This window comes from Labrus mixtus, chromosome 4, assembly GCF_963584025.1.
Source record: "Labrus mixtus chromosome 4, fLabMix1.1, whole genome shotgun sequence".
NCBI lineage: Eukaryota > Metazoa > Chordata > Actinopteri > Labriformes > Labridae > Labrus > Labrus mixtus.
In genome coordinates this window covers 26,599,049-26,616,892 of record NC_083615.1, presented here as the reverse complement: position 1 = coordinate 26,616,892, position 17,844 = coordinate 26,599,049, and the positions used below count along the sequence as shown (strand labels likewise).

Sequence of the window (17,844 nt, the reverse complement as noted above, 5' to 3'; positions counted from 1 at the left end):
TATTAGCTATAAAATTCTCTCTCCAAATCGAAGGGATATTTAAACATGTAGGTTTTGTGTTTGTCCTTTATTCCCGCTGTCGAGCAGGAAGTGACGATTCTTTTGACCAATAAACAGTGCCAGTGTCTGCCACTGAGGTGCAGAGAGCATTACAGAAACTAGACTCCAGGAAATCAGCAGGTCCTGATAAACTTGAGCCGTTTTTCCTTAAGTTGGCTGCTAATTTTATTGCTGAGCCTCTTTCATATATTTTTAATCTCAGTCTGATCAGCAATGAACTCCCAAAGGTCTGGAAATCAGCATTTGTTCTTCCCCTGTTAAAAGGGAGTGAACCCTCACAAGTAAACAATTACAGACCAATTTCTAAACTTTGCATTTTGGCTAAAGTATTTGAAAAAATCATTAGTGAACAACTGAAAGATTTTTTGGATGCCAATAATGTGTTATCTAAGTATCAGTCAGGTTTTAGAAAAAACATAGCACTGTTACAGCTGCTCTTAAGGTTTTAACTGACATGATTGAAAAAATTGATTGTAAGCAATTTTGTGTAGCTCTCTTTATCGATTTATCAAAGGCCTTTGATACAGTCGATCATGGATTGTTGATCAAAACCCTCCATCAAGTTGGTTTATCAAAGCAAGCAGCCTCTTGGTTTGGCAACTATCTGTCAAACAGAACGCAATGCGTGCAAATGGCAGGATCCACCTCCTCCTTTTTAGAAATCTCAAAAGGGGTGCCCCAAGGTTCGATACTAGGACCTATTTTATTTTCCATTTATATCAATAATATGTGTGAAAATTTGTCAAATGCCATGTATCACTTTTATGCTGATGACACTATCATCTATTGTTGCTCAGCATCTGTTGCACAAACTTTTGAGTTTCTGCAGTCAGCTTTCAATGTTGTCCAGTCTCGTTTGAGGGAACTAAGGTTGGTCATAAACACTGATAAAACAAAGCTCATGTTGTTTTCTCATTTAAGTGGAGAAACAACAAATGTCCCACTGATTTTAACTTCTCAAGGAAATGTTATCGAGCTTGTCAGAAGCTACGAGTACTTGGGATTTATTCTTGAGTGTGATCTGTCTTTTAAATCACATATTGCCAATTTGGCCTCTAAACTTAAGGTGAAGTTGGGATTTTATTACAGAAATACATTTTCTCCAAAATGAATTGAAAATGGCGGATCTCATCTCGCTTGAAGCCTTTGGCTCAATCTTAAAAGATAAAATATGCGAGTCAATTGGACAGTGCCTGTGTTTCTGAATTGTAATCCGTGATCAAGATTCTGCACTTTATTTGTAAATCAATTTGCACATTGTAAATCGTTGTTCTCTCTTAACTTATTGTTTGTAAACTGTCTCTTTGTCATGTCATGCTTTTTATGGCGTGTGCTGCTGCCTTCTTGGCCAGGTCACCCTTGTGAAAGAGATCCTGATCTCAATGGGTTATTTATCTGGTTAAATAAAGGTTAAATAGATTTAAAAAAAAAAAAAAACAGGCTGCAGTGTGTCTAGCTCCACCACTTAGGTTCAGATCGTTACACTTGGCAAAATCCAACAGAAGGGTAGCACAGAAGTAGGACGGTACAGATTGGTTATTTTGGTACCATTCCCGACTTTTGAGAGTGGAAACAGCGATACATGCGTACCGTAACAAACCGTACTGGACTGAACCGGGCCGCTTGGTGGAAACGGGGAAAGGTTTATAAAGACTTGGTGAATGTCTTCAACTGCCATGAATCAAATTTGACCACAGCATCTCATCATATCTTTAGATTAAATATAGTATGAAGGTGCCAGTCAGAACTAAAACACCATGCTGCTGTATTTTAAATGTAAACTGTACTGGGGGCAAAGTAGCATAAGGTTTCTTTAGCTGACATCACCTGGCTTTTTGTATTTCTCTAACAAACCTTAACCTGTATGCTGCTACTCTTCCTGAAGTCCCTCTATCCTGACCAGAGATGGGGTCGTCCCCTCCTTGACTTATTCTCCTGTTGTCACCTTTTCTTTCTGCCTCTCCTCAGGTGGAGTACGAGGGACTGAAACACGAGATAAAGGTTTTAGAGGAGGAGACCGTTCTTCTCAACAGCCAGCTGGAGGACGCGCTACGCCTGAAGGACATTTCTGAGGGTCAGCTGGAGGAGGCTCTGGACGCCCTGAAGAGCGAGCGTGAGCAGAAGAACAATCTGAGGAAGGAGCTGGCCCACCACATCAGCCTGAGTGACAGCGTCTACGGGGCGGGGGCCCATCTGGCGCTCACTGTCACCGGGGTCGAGGGTCTCAAGTTCCCGGATGAGACGAACGGGACCAACGGGACCAACGGCAGCGCAATCCCTGCTGCTAACGGCAACAATGAGGACAGCAACCGCCGCAACGGCCACCTCCACGCTGGCACCGGATTGGCTAAGATGAACGGGGAGTTTAGATCAGGCAGGAAAGGAGACGGCCTGCTTCCTGTGCCTGACCTGTTCAGTGAGCTCAACCTGTCGGAGATGCAGAAGCTCAAACAGCAGCTGCTACAGGTGGGTCATCATCATCAGTAACAACAACTGTCAATCAAATGACCCATTAGAACCCGGGTCAGTAATCAGAGTCGGGTCCCAGCTGCTAGAGAGCTCTTTATGTTGGGGTCTGTCCTGTTTCATTGAAAGTTCCTCGTAAAGGTCAGCGGCCTCAGAAAGTGACCATCTGGAAGGTTTCAGTCGTTCTAAAACTGCTTCCAACGCAAAGCCAGAGAGAAGCCACTGCAGGAAGATAAAAGCAGACGCACACAGCATGTCAGATGATTATGGCTTTGATTTATCACAGTCTGTGAAATGACCCTGCCTTTAATTTGGACAGGCGTCAATACGAGAGGGCCGACTAAATATTTTTAAATAAAACTTGTTCATAGCAAAGACGGGGAAGACTTTAAAATTTGCACCAAAATGTTTTACGATATCCATAAGACAAAGTCAACTATGAATCTCTAGTTTTAAGAGAGCGAGGTCATTTTGTCGTTTTTGGACAAAAGTGTTGTAGTCAAGACAAACCCAAGACTAAAGTGCTCCGAGACAACACCAAGACATAAAGGGATCAAGACCGAGTCAAGACAAAGACCAAGGCAGGGTGAGACTGAGCCAAGACCAAGAACATAAATATCTCTTGAAAATCATCCTCTTGTGTGCAGGGTGCGTGTCACTCACTTAGTTACGAACGTAACCGGGGGGAAAAATCAAATGATGAATGAGTTTAAGAATTTAAGATTTTGTTCTTTTAGAAAGAGGTGTTTTCTTTCTAATCACAGGAATGATGTGGAAAAATCGCCTACCAGGTGGTCTTGACTGGTCTTTGTCTTAAAATCTTAAAATCTGGAGTCCACCCAGTCTGAGACCGAGACAAGACAGACTAAAAACACTTTCAATTCCGAGACGGGACCTAGACCTTAAGATCGATTTCGAGTACTACAACACTAAATATCCACAGTATTTATTATGAATTGAGAGCTGCCTTTATTTGTCATAACGTGCTGCAACACCAGGCGAGTAAAAGGGACTGGGCCTTAAAGTGGGACGAGCTCACAGTACATTTCTGGCACTGATAAAACTCTGATTTTTGACAAGTTTATTTCTCATCTCTAGTCAAAAATATCACTTTAAACTAGTATTAAGCCACTGTCCCCTGACAAGAAGATAAACATCTAAATTCAATATTTAAAATGAAAAAGAAAGACACTTCAGTTGTTTTTAATAAGTAGAAATATCTGCTAATGCAGCAAACACAATGATCTTAATTCAAGAGACATTTATCTTGCTGCATTAGAAACCAGTTTCACTCATTATAAGCACGTCAGGATTTATCTGTGCTTGTAATATCTTAAAATAAGATGTTTATCTGGATACCTGTAATGAGATCATTCAGACCAGAAGATTTGAGTTCTTGCAGAGTGTGTTCTGTGTGGGCGACACTCAATATTTGTCAGTGGTGTTTGCAAGGAAATGACGAGGTGACGACGGTTTGGTAACCAGTGGAAAAAAAAGACAAACATACTGCAGGCTTTGCTGACGGATGAAAGATAAATCCGTCGGATGTCCTGGACTCATCTCTCGCCCAGGCCACACAGCCTTGGTTGATCAAGTCCTGCATGTGTCCCAGCAGCATTTGGCCGCGGATCAGCTGTCTTTATCCACAGCCACCTGGAGGCTTTCCCTGCTGCCTCTCTTACAGTCCTGATGTCTGTTCTTCTATGAAGACTTCTCATGCCCAGCAGAGTGTAGACAGCTGAGACACAGCTGAGTGTAGACTCAGCCAACAAAGCCTCTGCAGCAGTGTGCCCAAGACCCAGTCCTCCAGAAGTCCCTGGTACTGGGCAAGCTTTGTTTCAAAATCCACCTCAAAGCAATCTTCTCAGGCTCAATCTATCCAGGCGAGCTGTTTTTAGGTCTCAGAGAGGATGTCTGGTCACACTGATGTTGCTGCAACTTTTGCAGGAAACTTGAGTTTCTTGCCAAGGTTGACCTTTAGCTGTCAGACCTGTGCGGTTGAGAGTAGACCTGCTGCAGCTCTGCCTTAATGAATGACCTCTTATTAGTCTACTACACTAAACACTAAAACAGAGAAACAGAAAGTAAAGCCACTAAAATGAATGGTTACAGTGACAGATCACACATTTCTCTTTTATTTACATCCAGCATGCATTTGAGCCTCTGTCCACTCCAACGTGAACAATATGTTGGTGTTCTGTAGAAGGTGTGCTGGAGCGAGGGTGAGAGTGAGGGATGTTTTGAGAAAGAACAAAAAGTCCTGCAGTAGTAGAAGTACAGGCCGTACATGTGCGTGTTGCATAGGGAGCACTGTCAGGGTGATTAGTGTCTAATAGGCACGGAGAGCAGAAGAAGAAACAAGACGGAGACAAAGACCGCCTCCTCCTGTTCTTACTGTAGAGATGAGAGAACATAAACAGGCCAAACTGATCTCACAGTATTTACCAGAACTGTGCGGGGCTACATCCATTCAAAAATATCAAGCTTATATTACATAATGGAGAAAATGTTTCACTCCTTAACAAACAGTGGATATAATGCATGAACTCAAATCAATGCAAGAGGATTTATCATTAAACATATCTAATTACATTTATTATAAGATATATTTACCAGAAAAATTCAGATAAACAATTTCAAGATCCATACGACACAAAGGCCTGAATTCCTTGTAAAAAGTAAACTAATTGTATTTTATAAGTGTATTAAATGAGGTTGATCCATTCATTATCTATTCCACTTTTTCCCAATTTGGGGTCACGGCGGGCTGGAGCCGATCCCAGCTGTCATTGGGTGAGAGGCAGGGTTTACTCCCTGGACTGTCCGCCAGCCAATCACAGGGCTGACATATAGAGACAACCAGCCACACTCACATTCACACCTACAGGTTAGAGTCTCCAGTTAACCTAACGCGCATGTCTTTGGACTGTGGGAGGAAGCCAGAGTACCCGGAGAGAACGCACACATGCACGAGGAGAACATGCATTAAACTGACCTCTACAGCTTGTGCCCCTTTGGCAGATAAATTTACTTATGACACTCAATTCAGGCATGATTTGTTTGTTGTTAAATCTTGAATTAAGAATTGTCATGTGAATGTAGCTTATCATAAATGTAATAAGATATTTTATTTTTATTTTTTTTGTTTAAAGATTTATTTTTGGGCATTTTGTGCCTTTATTAGAGAGACAGGACAGTGGATAGAGTCTGAAACCAGGGAGAGAGAGAGTAGGGAATGAGATGCAGGAAAGGCGCCCCAGGTCTGATTTGAACCTGGGCCGCCCACTTGGAGGACCACAGCCTCCATACATGAAGCGCGCACTCTAACCACTGCGTCACCAGCTCCCCATAATGAGATATTTTTGACTAGAAATTAGAAATACTCTTGCTCAGATTGACTCTTTGCAGTGCAGTGTGTTTAACAACATAAAAATCAAAGGCAGATGACATTCATTCTAAATCGAGTTAAGTCATTACTGTGAATTTGCCCCCGTAGCTGTGCTCCTCTGGGAAATAAGAATTCGATTAGCGGGAGCTAAATTAGCCGTGTGCCTTTCTCTGTGCAAACAATTACTCACTAATCCATTTTCTCTTTGAGCTTGATTACTCTGGGACTGATGTGAATGCTAGTGGCATCCAATCATCAAATAAACTCTTTTAAATCCATTTTGTCTTTTCAAAAGGAACTCTATCATTGAATGTGTCACCTGTAGTGTTTGGTTTTATTAACTACCTCCTCATCGTTCTATCTCTCCTGCTTTCTGCTTGGAATCAATCACGTTTAGCTTTTTGTGCTGGACGAGCACTGATCCCTTATGAGATGTCTGATCATGAAGCATGTGAACAGAACCTTTTCAGCGGGGCAGGTCTTAGTCTCAAACTGAGTCTGTTGTTGTGCAGCTTTTTTCAGCTACATCTGAATATTGCTCCTTTATAATCTTATTTTATTGTTTGGAAATGCTTTACACTGAACCCTTTGAACTATATGCATCATCGTATTTGGTATCGTTCTGCAGGTGGAGTGTGAGAAGGCGGCGCTGCTCATGAACCTGCAGGAGTCCCAGACGCAGCTGCAGCACACGCAGGGCGCCCTGAGTGAGCAGAGCGAGCGAGTCCATCGCCTCACAGAGCGCGTCAACACCATGAAGTGTCTGAACGGAGACAAAGAGCTCGATGACCCGCGGGAGAGTGAGAAGCCTGACGGCGGCTCCATATCGCCGCCAACCAACGGTCACCATGATCCTGATATCCACGGGTTCCAGATCCTGGAGTGTAAGTACAAGGTGGCGGTGACTGAGGTGATCGACCTGAAGGCAGAGCTCAAAGTCCTGAAGGAGAAGTACAACCAGGCTGTGGAGGGTCAGGGAGACGGCCACAGTGACGACAGGGCCCACGCTCTCACTGAGCAGGTTAGTCATCCTCACATGCAGCTTGTTTTTACTGCAGCATCTTCATCACAATGACATAAATCTTTGATGTTGCAAATCTTTAACTTGTGTCTTCCAAGCAGGTAACTCATTTGGAGCGCAGTTATCGGGAGAGCAGGGAGAGGGTGGCGAGCCTGGAGGCAGAGCTGCGAGCAGCCACGAGCACGACCACAGAGAGTCAGGGCATGCTGAACGCAGCACAGGATGAGCTGGTCACCTTCAGTGAGGAGCTGGCTCAGCTCTATCACCACGTCTGTCTGTGCAACAACGAGACACCGAACCGCGTCATGCTGGACTACTACCGACAGAGTCGCATCACACGCAACGGCAGCCTGAAGGGCTCAGACGACCCGCGGGCTCTGCTCTCACCTCGCCTGGCGCGTCGTCTCGCAGCAGCGTCCGCAGCCTGCTCCTCCGACTCGCCGCGCAGTCCCATGGACTCGCCATCCAAAGACGCGCATCACAGTGAGACATCGACACACATGGCAGACTCTTCATCGTGCCATAGCAGCCCCACACGCAACCCCCCAGGCTCCCCATCCATCAGCATCTCTCCCTGCCCGTCTCCAGTGCCCTCAGAGGGCGGCGGGGACCTGCGGAAGGAGCCAATGAACATCTACAACCTGAACGCCATCATCAGGGACCAGATCAAACACCTGCAGAGGGCTGTAGACCGCTCGCTGCAGCTGTCCAGGCAGAGGGCCGCAGCCAGGGAGCTGGCTCCGATGCTTGACAAGGACAAAGAGTTGTGCATGGAGGAGATCCTCAAACTGAAGTCCTTACTCAGCACCAAGAGGGAGCAGATAGCCACACTCAGGCTGGTGCTGAAGGCCAACAAACAGGTCTGACGAATGGTTCTTATTTGTGCTTACTTTGTCTTTTTGTGTGTCAGATATGCAAGCCAATCTTTTTTTGAATTGGGCGTTTATGTTTCAATGAAACGTCATTATCAACTTTGCAGACAGCAGAGGTTGCCCTGGCAAACTTGAAAAGTAAGTATGAGAATGAAAAGGCGATGGTGACTGAGACCATGATGAAGCTGAGGAACGAGCTGAAGGCTCTGAAAGAAGACGCCGCCACCTTCTCGTCTCTCAGGGCCATGTTTGCCACAAGGTGAGGGATGAATCTTTAGACCACTAGGTGCATATTTATTAAATAAATGCATTTGTAACTAAATCTGTCTTCCCCTCTGTCCTTCTCTCTCTCCCTCGTTGCAGATGTGACGAGTATGTTACACAGCTGGATGAGATGCAGAGGCAGCTGGCGGCGGCAGAGGATGAGAAAAAGACGTTGAACTCCCTCCTCCGGATGGCCATCCAGCAGAAACTGGCCCTGACCCAGCGGCTGGAGGATCTAGAGTTTGACCACGAGCAGACCTACCGAGGCCGCGGCGCTAAAGTGCCCAAGATAAAAAGCAGCCCGCCCAAAGTAAGTCACAGAGGCGCCTTCACAGCCCCGTCCAGTCCCACCAGGTTCCACAGCCCCCCCATTATCACCGCCCACACCTTGAACCAATCCCTGACCTTCCGTAGTCCTCCGTCCATGTCTTTGTGGACTCTGGACACGCTTCCTGAAACAATGCAGACCTCTGCTTCGACACAATTTAACATGAGTTACCCTAATTTGTCCCTCGACACCCCGCCCTTCATGATAGACCCTGAGAGTCTAACCGTAAAGTTCAGACGACTCAGACAAGACGTAGGTCACCTACCCCCGTCTAACAGCACAAGTAGCTCTGCCTCAGTGTCTCCTCACCGGCGACGAAAGCGCTAATCTTCATCACCTGTCCCTCATCATAAATATTGACTTTGTGCACAATCCCTAAAAGCCTCAGGACAAAGTGGATACAGAGAGGAGGACGACTGGTTTCACATGTTTAATGTTTGAATATGCAGTAAAAATAGTTCACCATACTCAGGGTATCTTTCAGTTATCAGGCTTCACTAACCCTGACACAAGAGATCAGACTTACAGTCACATGAAGCTGGTTACCGACCTGATAAATCAAACCAGACTTTCTTTGAGCATTCTCACATGAAAAGGGGCGGAGTTCCCTTCATATGTCCTCTCACGATCAAGAGCCAAACTGCAAACTGTGACATCACAACATCTGAAGAAGTTTGAAACATAGATTACCGCAGTCTAAAAATGAACAGCTGCAGAGGAAAGTGCAGGAAGAACTGTGAAAAAAATAGAAATCACAGAGTTTAAAAGCCAAAATTGAGGCTTATAAAATCTTCTTCCCATCATTAGTGCACCTAAGATCTCAACATAATAACTCCTGGTTCTTCCCTTACATTCAATTGTTACGACAGTTTTAGACGTAATATTTCAGCTGCAGCCTACGGTACCAAAAATGTAAATAAAAATATATTTCAAATCAATAAGTACGCTGATTTTAAATCTTATGATCACAACTACGATGCTCCAGTCCTATTTCAATCTTTGTAGAAGTATGATATCTGTAAAGGTCTTTCAATAACTTTCATAAATATATTTATTATGCAGAATTATAAGGTGAAAGTTGAACTGTTTTCCGGTCTCCCTCCCTTCTTCCCTTTCTGATCTGATTGGTCAGTGGGCGTAGATTTTCACTGGATGATCTCTCCTCCTGAACATAACCGGCTCTGGAGCAGGGAGGAAGTGAATCACCTTCATAACACTGAAAACTCAGAGTTAACCCTGAAGTCACCTCAATAGCCGCAAAATCCTGCTCTCAGTAAACCCCACATGAGGAAGGTGGAGCTCAAGGCGTCTCGCTCCGTCTATCTTTAAAATAAGCACTGCTCAGCCTTTTGTTATTGTCATGTTTTAGTCCCAGTTGGACTGCTTTACATTTTTAAATAATTTCCCTCATTCATTTGAGACAAGGCTTCTCAGAAGCTGTTACAGTAAAATATGACAACATGTACCGATCTCTGAGTGCTGGGAAGTGTTTCAAAATGAAAAACACAAAAAAATATGGCTGCAGCTTCTTCTACAGAATGTTAACAGCGCCTCCTTGTGGCAGTCTATATGCATTACATGTTAGCTCTTAAAATTGACTAAACTGCAACAAATCTATTCGTTATATCGGCTACTATACTGTTCAAATTTTAATAGACTATTAACTTTCTATTATTGTTAAATGATATTTCCTCTAGTTCATCTATGCATGCCTTCTTCTGCCACTTGAAGTAATGTCAGTAAGTCTTTAACGTGTTACATCTTTAATGTGTCAGAGTAGTCTTGAAACCAGTTCGACCTCCTCTCTGTGCCTCGACCTCCTTCTTGATTGTCTTTTTTTTTTTTCTCTTCTTCTTACCCCACATGAAGAATCAAGGTCCAATTCTCACATTGTTCCCATTTCCCCAGTAGAGGGCAGGATCGGACAACATTTCTATTCTCCTCTCCTGACAAATGCAGTTTGATCCCCCCTCGCTCCCCCCCCCCCCCCCCTTCTCTCTTATCCTACCTCAGATAACTAAATCACAAGTGAAACAGCTTAAAGTAAATCTGAAGACAGCATCTTGTGCACAAACATGTATGACATGTATGACAATCCAGGATTTGATTGTTCAGTCTCAGCTCCTCTTTGTCTGTTTTTCTCTTTTTTGTGCAGAACAAATCAATACAACATTGGATTTGAAGATGTCTGTGTGTGTGTGTTTGTGTGTAAATTGTGTCCATGTTTCTGTCTCCTTGTGTTTTCCACCTCCAGTGTTGATTGTCTAGCTGTGCAGAGTCTGGTCCTGTCAGAGGAGGCTGGTTTACAATATTAGTTACATTCACTCTTTGCAAGCATCTACTGTAATCAGCAAGGAGTGGAATCAGTTCTTAAAGGTTCAATATGTAAGATATGTAGTGAATTAAATAAAAAAAAATGAGCTTACTATATGATCAGACATTAAGGAAACATGCTATGTTGAAGTGCTGGCTTCTCTGACAACAATACAGCAGCCAGTATGTCCTCCTTCTAACTTTAGATCCTGGTCCTGAATGCTCTGGATTTGTTTGGACCAGAGAAGGTAGGCGGTTTTAAGACACCCCCACATTGCTGTTTTGGATGCCCCTCGGTTTACCAAACCAACAGGTGTTGCAGCGATGGAAGCGGGTCAAGAGAAGTGGTTCAGATAGAAGTGATTGTACCCGACCTAAAAAGCCTCTGCATGTTTCTAATAAGCTCCACGAGCAGAAACGTGCTCAAACTAGGATCAATATTGGAGATGCTTTTTGAAAAATGGAGAGAGGTTAGAACACAGAAAGGTTTACAGACTGATGCAGAGCTGGATAAACACTGAAGCTTCAGAGTCCACCACATGGCAACCTGCATGAGCATCGACTCTAGAGAGGAGGGGGCTGGGGGAGACAGCTCTCTGCAATGTTCTGATTTTGGACTGCAGTACCCATTTTAAACACTAGGTGTCAGAGTTACATATTACTCCTTTAACAGTCAAGCATTATTTTTTCCTCCTGAATCTTCTGTGTTCATATTTCCCCTCCTGCACTGGGTTGCACAAGCTCTGCTTGAGTTAATTTGTAAAAGTTGAACATACATGTGATTTCTAATTCAGGACTGAGTTTACACACTACAAACATTTAAGGTGTTGTACCAGCTGACCAAAAGGCAAGTGTAAGACTGGAGCTTAAAGCTATCGTAAACCAGTATTAGTGTCTTTGTCCCTGACGAGACCTCCTCCTGTTTGTCCTCCTTGTTTTCTGTCTTTTTGTCTAACCCTGAGTGTCACCACTCTGTATATCTGTCTAATTTATCAGTTTCTTGTAGATTGTCAGCAGCCTGCTGCCTCAGTACCGTCACTCTCCCCACAACTAAGGCGAGGGAGAGCCTCCCGAGCCCGCAGGTAACGAGCTGTAGAAAAGGTAGTAGTAGGCTCATTTACATCCATCTATCTATCTATCATCTATCTATCTATCTATCTATCTATCTATCTACCAAAAGGATAAAAATGATAATATGGTAATCATAGTTTTACTCACCTTCATCTGCACAAGACAAACAGTTAGCATGCATAAGTTTTAACCCTTTGTTAAAGGTCACATATGCAAAGTACACTTCTAACACTATATGTCTCTAGTCTGTCTACAAACCCCCCCCCCCCCCCCCAATTATGAGAAAAGTCCATCCTCTCCGTCTTTTGCCTGCTCCACTTTTAAGAAAATGTGTGCTCAAACAGGCCGTTTGGAGATTTTCCCTTCATGACATCACAAAGGGCAGTAACCCCTCCCCCAGGTGGGTGACACTCCCACAGCTAGGTGTTTGTTCTGCCCTCTGAGTCTACCTTCTCACCGTAAACAATAGGACAGGGAGCGAGAAAGCCAGAGCCGCCCCAAGCCCTTCCAGAGAGGGGGCGTGGTCAGACACAGCTCATTTACATATTTAAAGGTACAGACACAGAAACAGCCTGTTCTGAGCAGGGCTGAAATAGAGGGGTTTATAGACATGATCAAATACAGGATCAGAGTGGATTCAGAACAAGAAACTTCACACACATGTTTTGGGGAGCTCTGAGACTTATTTACACTGGTTGAAGAGGAGAATATGTGACCTTTAAACTAGTATTGAACTGGTTATGACAGAAACACTTGTTTTGCATAAACAATTTTCACCTCTCACTGTTTGAGGAAATAGTGTTGTTGTTTTTCAATTTGCATGTAAAGTACTGTTTCACAAAGAGGCTTAACATTCATGATTCTATGACAATTCTTATTTTTTGTGTTTGCAATTTAGAAAAACATTTGATATTATATATATAAACTTTGGACACATAGTCCAGTTTGCTCGTCTAAACAATAGACCTTTTATATGACAGACATAAAGATTCTGCACAGGAGGAAAACACAGGTCTGAGAAATAATGAAGGAGGTAGATACAGAATGTTTGATAGACAGTAGCTAATATTAGCATCATTTGTTACTCCTCTCTTTGAAAAACATCCACAGTAAGAAGTCCAGTACTTAAACTCTGCATCCAGTCACTCTAATCAAATTCATACTGGGCAACAAGTTGTCTTTATTTTTCAGTGGACTGAGATGTTAATTTAGGACAACTTCAAAAACTGCTGACAGATCTGAGATCATGTTTGGTTTAGTTTTGTGTCTCTTAGACCTCCCCTTTTTTTGTCATATTCCTCACTAAATACTTTGTCTCCAAGTATGACAACAGCCCTTTCCTCTGTATCTGGCATGATTTAAAGGGTTAGCATGTTTGGGAAATATTTCTGCTCTATTGATAAGTGTTAGACGAGAATGATTACACCTCTCATGTTTCAGGCATCATGTTAGCTTAGCATCAAACCTAGCTCCGTCAAGGGTGACAAAATCGTCCTACAAACACCTTAAATGTTTACATCTTAACACATTAAGCCTGATTAACAAGAGGCTTGTGTTGCTTTTGCACAAATCTGTGCAAACGAGTCAAAAAGACACCGTCTACTTCCCAAAATACACGCAAAGGGTTAAATGCTAACTGCCCTGCGTAGCAAACAGCGTCTCTGTGCATCAGTGCTGTTTGTTGTCGTATTTTGGGGGGTACATTTTTTATGTAAATCAACCTCATTGCAAAACGCATCTAATTCCAAAAAACAACAGCCAGCAGTAAGAGTAAAAACAATTGCTGCGCGTTGGTGGTAACTGCGCTACAGTATTTATAGGGGATGTGACATGGAGACTTCCAGTGATCAGGAACACAACCCCCCTCTGTACTGCCATTGCAGGGTGTTGCACAAAGTTTCCTCTAGGCAGCTGCTTTTACCTTTTCGTAAAGATATGCTAGCAGTTTCCTACTGTTTTCAGTCTTTGTGCTAAGCTAAGCTAACCGGCTGCTTGCTCAGTGCAAAACTTTATATTTCACTGACAAACATGAGAGTCGGACTTCTTATTCTAACTGTGCGAAAGATTAAGTATTGGAATATTTCCCAAAAATAACTTTTCTTTAAGGAGCACCATGTCAGTTTTTTGTCAAATGTTGAGTTTTGGGTTGTAGATTTGGTCTGACTTTTTTCCTCCCCTGAATTGTTTCCCTCTTCTGCAGCCTTAAGATAAACGGTCTTTGTTTTCTCTCGTGTCTTTTTTCATTCTTACAGTCTTAAATTATTGGCAGACCACGCAGTCCTGTCGAGCAGAAGCAGCCTTCTCTCCCCCTGCGACCCTCGTTACTGTCTCACCAAGCAGCCCCAGCCCCCCGGCACCTAACCATCCCGCTCCAGCCCGGGTCCTGGTCCCAGCCTGGTAGGAGTCCTACAGAGACAGATACGCTGGCGGGGAGTTCCCTCAGATAACCTCCCCTTCCCCAGCCTTTCAATCCAATCTGGTGCTTACTGGACTCTGTGACCACACCCCCTCCCTCCCACGGCACGCCTCCTGGTTACCTGGGTCACAGAAGAAGAGCAGGATGCTCTCTTCTTCTCTGGAAAAAAAAAGGACCTGAGGCGCAAACACGCCAGAGTGACAAATCAGGGGAATCTTTTCCCTTATCGTTATTAGTATTTATTAATTATTTATCTACTCTGTCGCTTATTTATTATATTCATTTGTGAATATTTTTGAGATATTTATTACAGGAATGTTTTCTCTTTGTTGTTTGTCATTTTTAAAGATGAAACAGAAGACATTAGGTGTTAAACTGCTGTGATTACGCCGACTTAAAGCAGTCTTTTCTGCAAAAAAAAAAAAACAGGTTTAAAACTCACCTAACAGTACTACACAAATCTTAATATGTTAGATTCTGCAAATATGATAATCAAAAAACATGTATGCCAGTTTCCGGAGCAGAGTGAGTACACTAGGTTTGACACTGGAGGTGGGCCCTGATGGGTGGATTTCAGCTCCCTTTCTAACGTCATTCTCGACTCTTTCTTTGAATGCTTGTGTTTTTTATACAGAGATTTTATTTGCAAATCATGTGCTTGAAGACTATTTTATACCTCTTATAATTTATTTATTTTTTACAGCAGACTCTAGTGACATTGGTGTGTCTGTTTTGTAGCTCGGATCTCCTCAGAGACCGAGACGGAGACGAGAGGCGGAGTGTGTGAGATCAGGACTAGGGCTGTTGGCCTGGTTTTTCATTCTTTCTTTGCCTTTTGAATTGCACAGGTTTAAGTGGCCATGGAGTGAACTGACCTCCATCTTTTTAACACTAGCTGAAGGCAGAGGATTCCCTAAAGGTGTGCCTCTTCTAGTGCTACAGTCCCTGTGAGGATAACTGTTGTATTCACATCCATAAAGTGTTGTCTCTTATCGGTCACAGCCCCTGAAAACTGTTATTATAGTTCCTCCTGCAGGGACAGAAATGTGTGAAAAGTGACATTTCTCATATCAAATGCTTCACCTGTCTGTCACTGTGGAATCTCCATGTGTATCTGTCTCCACATGCTTCCTCCTATCAGTATGCAATACTGTCCAAGCACAATTATGCACTATGCATTAAAGCAATACATTAGCTCCGGTTTAAGAGTGATTTAAAAAAATACATTTAATGAAATCTTTCAACAATTTCTGTCCCGTTGAACCAACCAGCAGGCTGATAGGAAAAACGTGTCTCAATCGTACCGATACAGACTGTTTTCATCTGCAGAGGAACGGAGAGCAAAGTTGTGCTGACACGGATGTAATGTGTGACGTTTGTTGTTGCATCATTAAAGTCCTTCTCTCTGGATTTAAACCCTCATTATGTCTTCGATGTAAATGTTCTCCTCACTGCAATGAATTCAAACTTTTATCCAGATGGCTCTAAAACAGAAAAAGTGAAAACTCCAAAGCCAGTAAAGTGTTGTACTAAGAGATCCAATCATCTGTGTCTCGTCAGCGATGGATGAGTGGACTCGTTCTGTGTCTCTGTGTAGCTACACCTGTGGGATCTGTGTTCGTTCAAATTGTCAATTTTGCAGCTACAGAGTGATCAAATAAAAAGAGGAGTCCAAAACAAAAAAAGCTTCTGAACCCTCTGGACACAGGCTCATTGGTGACCCAGCTCTCCTGGTTTGTTTTCAGAAGAGCGACAGAGAGAATAACTCAATAAAAGAGGATAAACCACCCTGCATTAAGAGAATAGTAGCACTACAGTTTGCTGTACTACAGTGGGTTTCAGTGAACGTTGCTCCTCCAGTTTAAACAGTAATAATTGGTTTCAAACGTGAATAAAAGACCTGCCCTTGGATTTGTGTTTGTGTCTGTTTCTCTGCCTTAATGAAGGCAACTCACTTCCTGCTTCTTGACTTGGTTGCCTACTTTTATTCATTGATTATATAGTTGGCAAACTGCAGATGTTTTTGTTTCCTTAATAGAGAAAAGATAACTATTTAAAAGACTGTTAGCAAAAAATTGTGTTTTGTGCAGAATCCGACGAGGGATGGGGAGGGCTGTTTTACTGAATATCAGCGCTGCTGCTCATGACGAGTCACAGCTGCAGCAGTGTGATTTTGATTTCATACAACAGATCAACGACAAACACACAGAAGGAACCAGCAAAAATAAAAATACATTATTATTACTATTTTATTCCAACAACTCAGCTAGTTCCACATTCCACATTCTTCTGCACGCTGCTCTGCTTGTCTCCATGGTTACCACAGAGACAGAATTTTGTGTGCACCCACATGAATAAAGAGCATTTATTTACCCCTATCTGCACTAATCACATCAAAGTTTAAGCAACACAACATAATGGTAACATATAGCCTACATCTTCTAAGCGTAGTTCTTGAAGGACTCAAAACAATATAGGCCTTATGTCCAAAGTCACAATTTAATTTTTTGAAAATTTGCAAACAAACATCTGCACACTGTAAACTATGAGCTGCCTTTTAAAACACAGCCTGAAAAGTGGAATTCAACTTATGTTCCAACTCTGGCAAGGGAAATATCCAAACAACACTTATTTAATAAGTTTAACTTAATTAAAACTCCACTGTCCTATCTCTCAAATAAAGACACAAAAAGCCTTAATATAACTCTTTATAAAAATAAAAATAAACTGATACCAAGGTTGTTAAACATTTTTTACACTTTGTTAATACTTTTTTGATTGGGTTGGGAACAATCACAGCTATTATAACTAGCAGCTATCAAAGAAAAACACTTAAGATCTTGTGGCATATTTTAAACCAAAGCAGCCTCTCAATTGCACAAATAGATGGGCAACTTTCAGTAGTTACTAAAACATTGCCAGAGTATTAATTGTGCAATGTAGACAGTTTGCAGGAGCCATTTTTGTTAATTTAGGCCAAAACAAGAAATTACCCCAAATCGGGGGCCTATAGGACTTGTATGTTGTCGTCTATTTTTTGTAGGCTACTGCTGTCCTGGCGTCCTATACAGAACTATGTGTGCCCTGCCTAGTGTGCAGTATTGCCGCTCTTTTTGTGACTATTGTTCTGTCACTCACCTGTCCAGGGACTTTGCCACGATGGCTAAACTGGCACATTACAGACATGCTTTGAATGTGCATTGTCCATTTACCTTTAAACTGTAGGCTCTGAATAAAATATGTTGTTGCAGTGATATTGAAACAGACTTGACATCGTTTGAAAGTTCATAAAGCAGGCATCTGACGAACATAATTGTTTCTTAAATCCTCATGAATGTGTGTGTGTGTGTGTGTCGTGCTAAACAGTAGGAGCATTGTGCTTAAGATATAATAAGGAGGTCTGCACCGTCAGTACGCACTGAGAGGGGAGGGGGAGAGAGGGGCGGGGCTTAGAGTAACACCCTCATCAAGGTGACTTTGCTCGGCGAGAAGTGGATGATCTCGACACCAACCCCTGACACATGTGGAGAGCTGTTTACCAAACTTCGGGGTGTCTCAACTAAGTTACTTATGATTGTTTTGTATTTATTGTTTTGTTATTAACCTGAGCAGGTGGTTCACTTCACACTCCTCCTCCTCCTCCTC

At 42.8% G+C, this 17,844-nt stretch overlaps 1 protein-coding gene across 5 annotated transcripts in view; it reads left to right on the top strand.

Moving 5' to 3' along the window:
* The window catches only part of bicd1a (bicaudal D homolog 1a), a 53,094-nt gene extending 36,984 nt beyond the window's left edge, over window positions 1-16,110 (top strand). Inside the window, exons 4-10 of one of the 5 annotated variants that reach the window (XM_061036679.1) lie at window positions 2,029-2,526; window positions 6,543-6,935; window positions 7,034-7,795; window positions 7,915-8,066; window positions 8,171-8,381; window positions 11,709-11,794; window positions 14,036-16,110. In XM_061036679.1, the coding sequence (XP_060892662.1) occupies window positions 2,029-2,526; window positions 6,543-6,935; window positions 7,034-7,795; window positions 7,915-8,066; window positions 8,171-8,381; window positions 11,709-11,794; window positions 14,036-14,144 (2,211 nt within the window). In that variant the 3' untranslated portion in view covers window positions 14,145-16,110. The remainder of the gene's footprint in view (window positions 1-2,028; window positions 2,527-6,542; window positions 6,936-7,033; window positions 7,796-7,914; window positions 8,067-8,170; window positions 8,382-11,708; window positions 11,795-14,035) is intronic. The other 4 variants (XM_061036680.1, XM_061036681.1, XM_061036683.1 and 1 more) reach the window with 4 other exon arrangements.
* The last annotated feature ends 1,734 nt before the right edge of the window (window positions 16,111-17,844 follow it).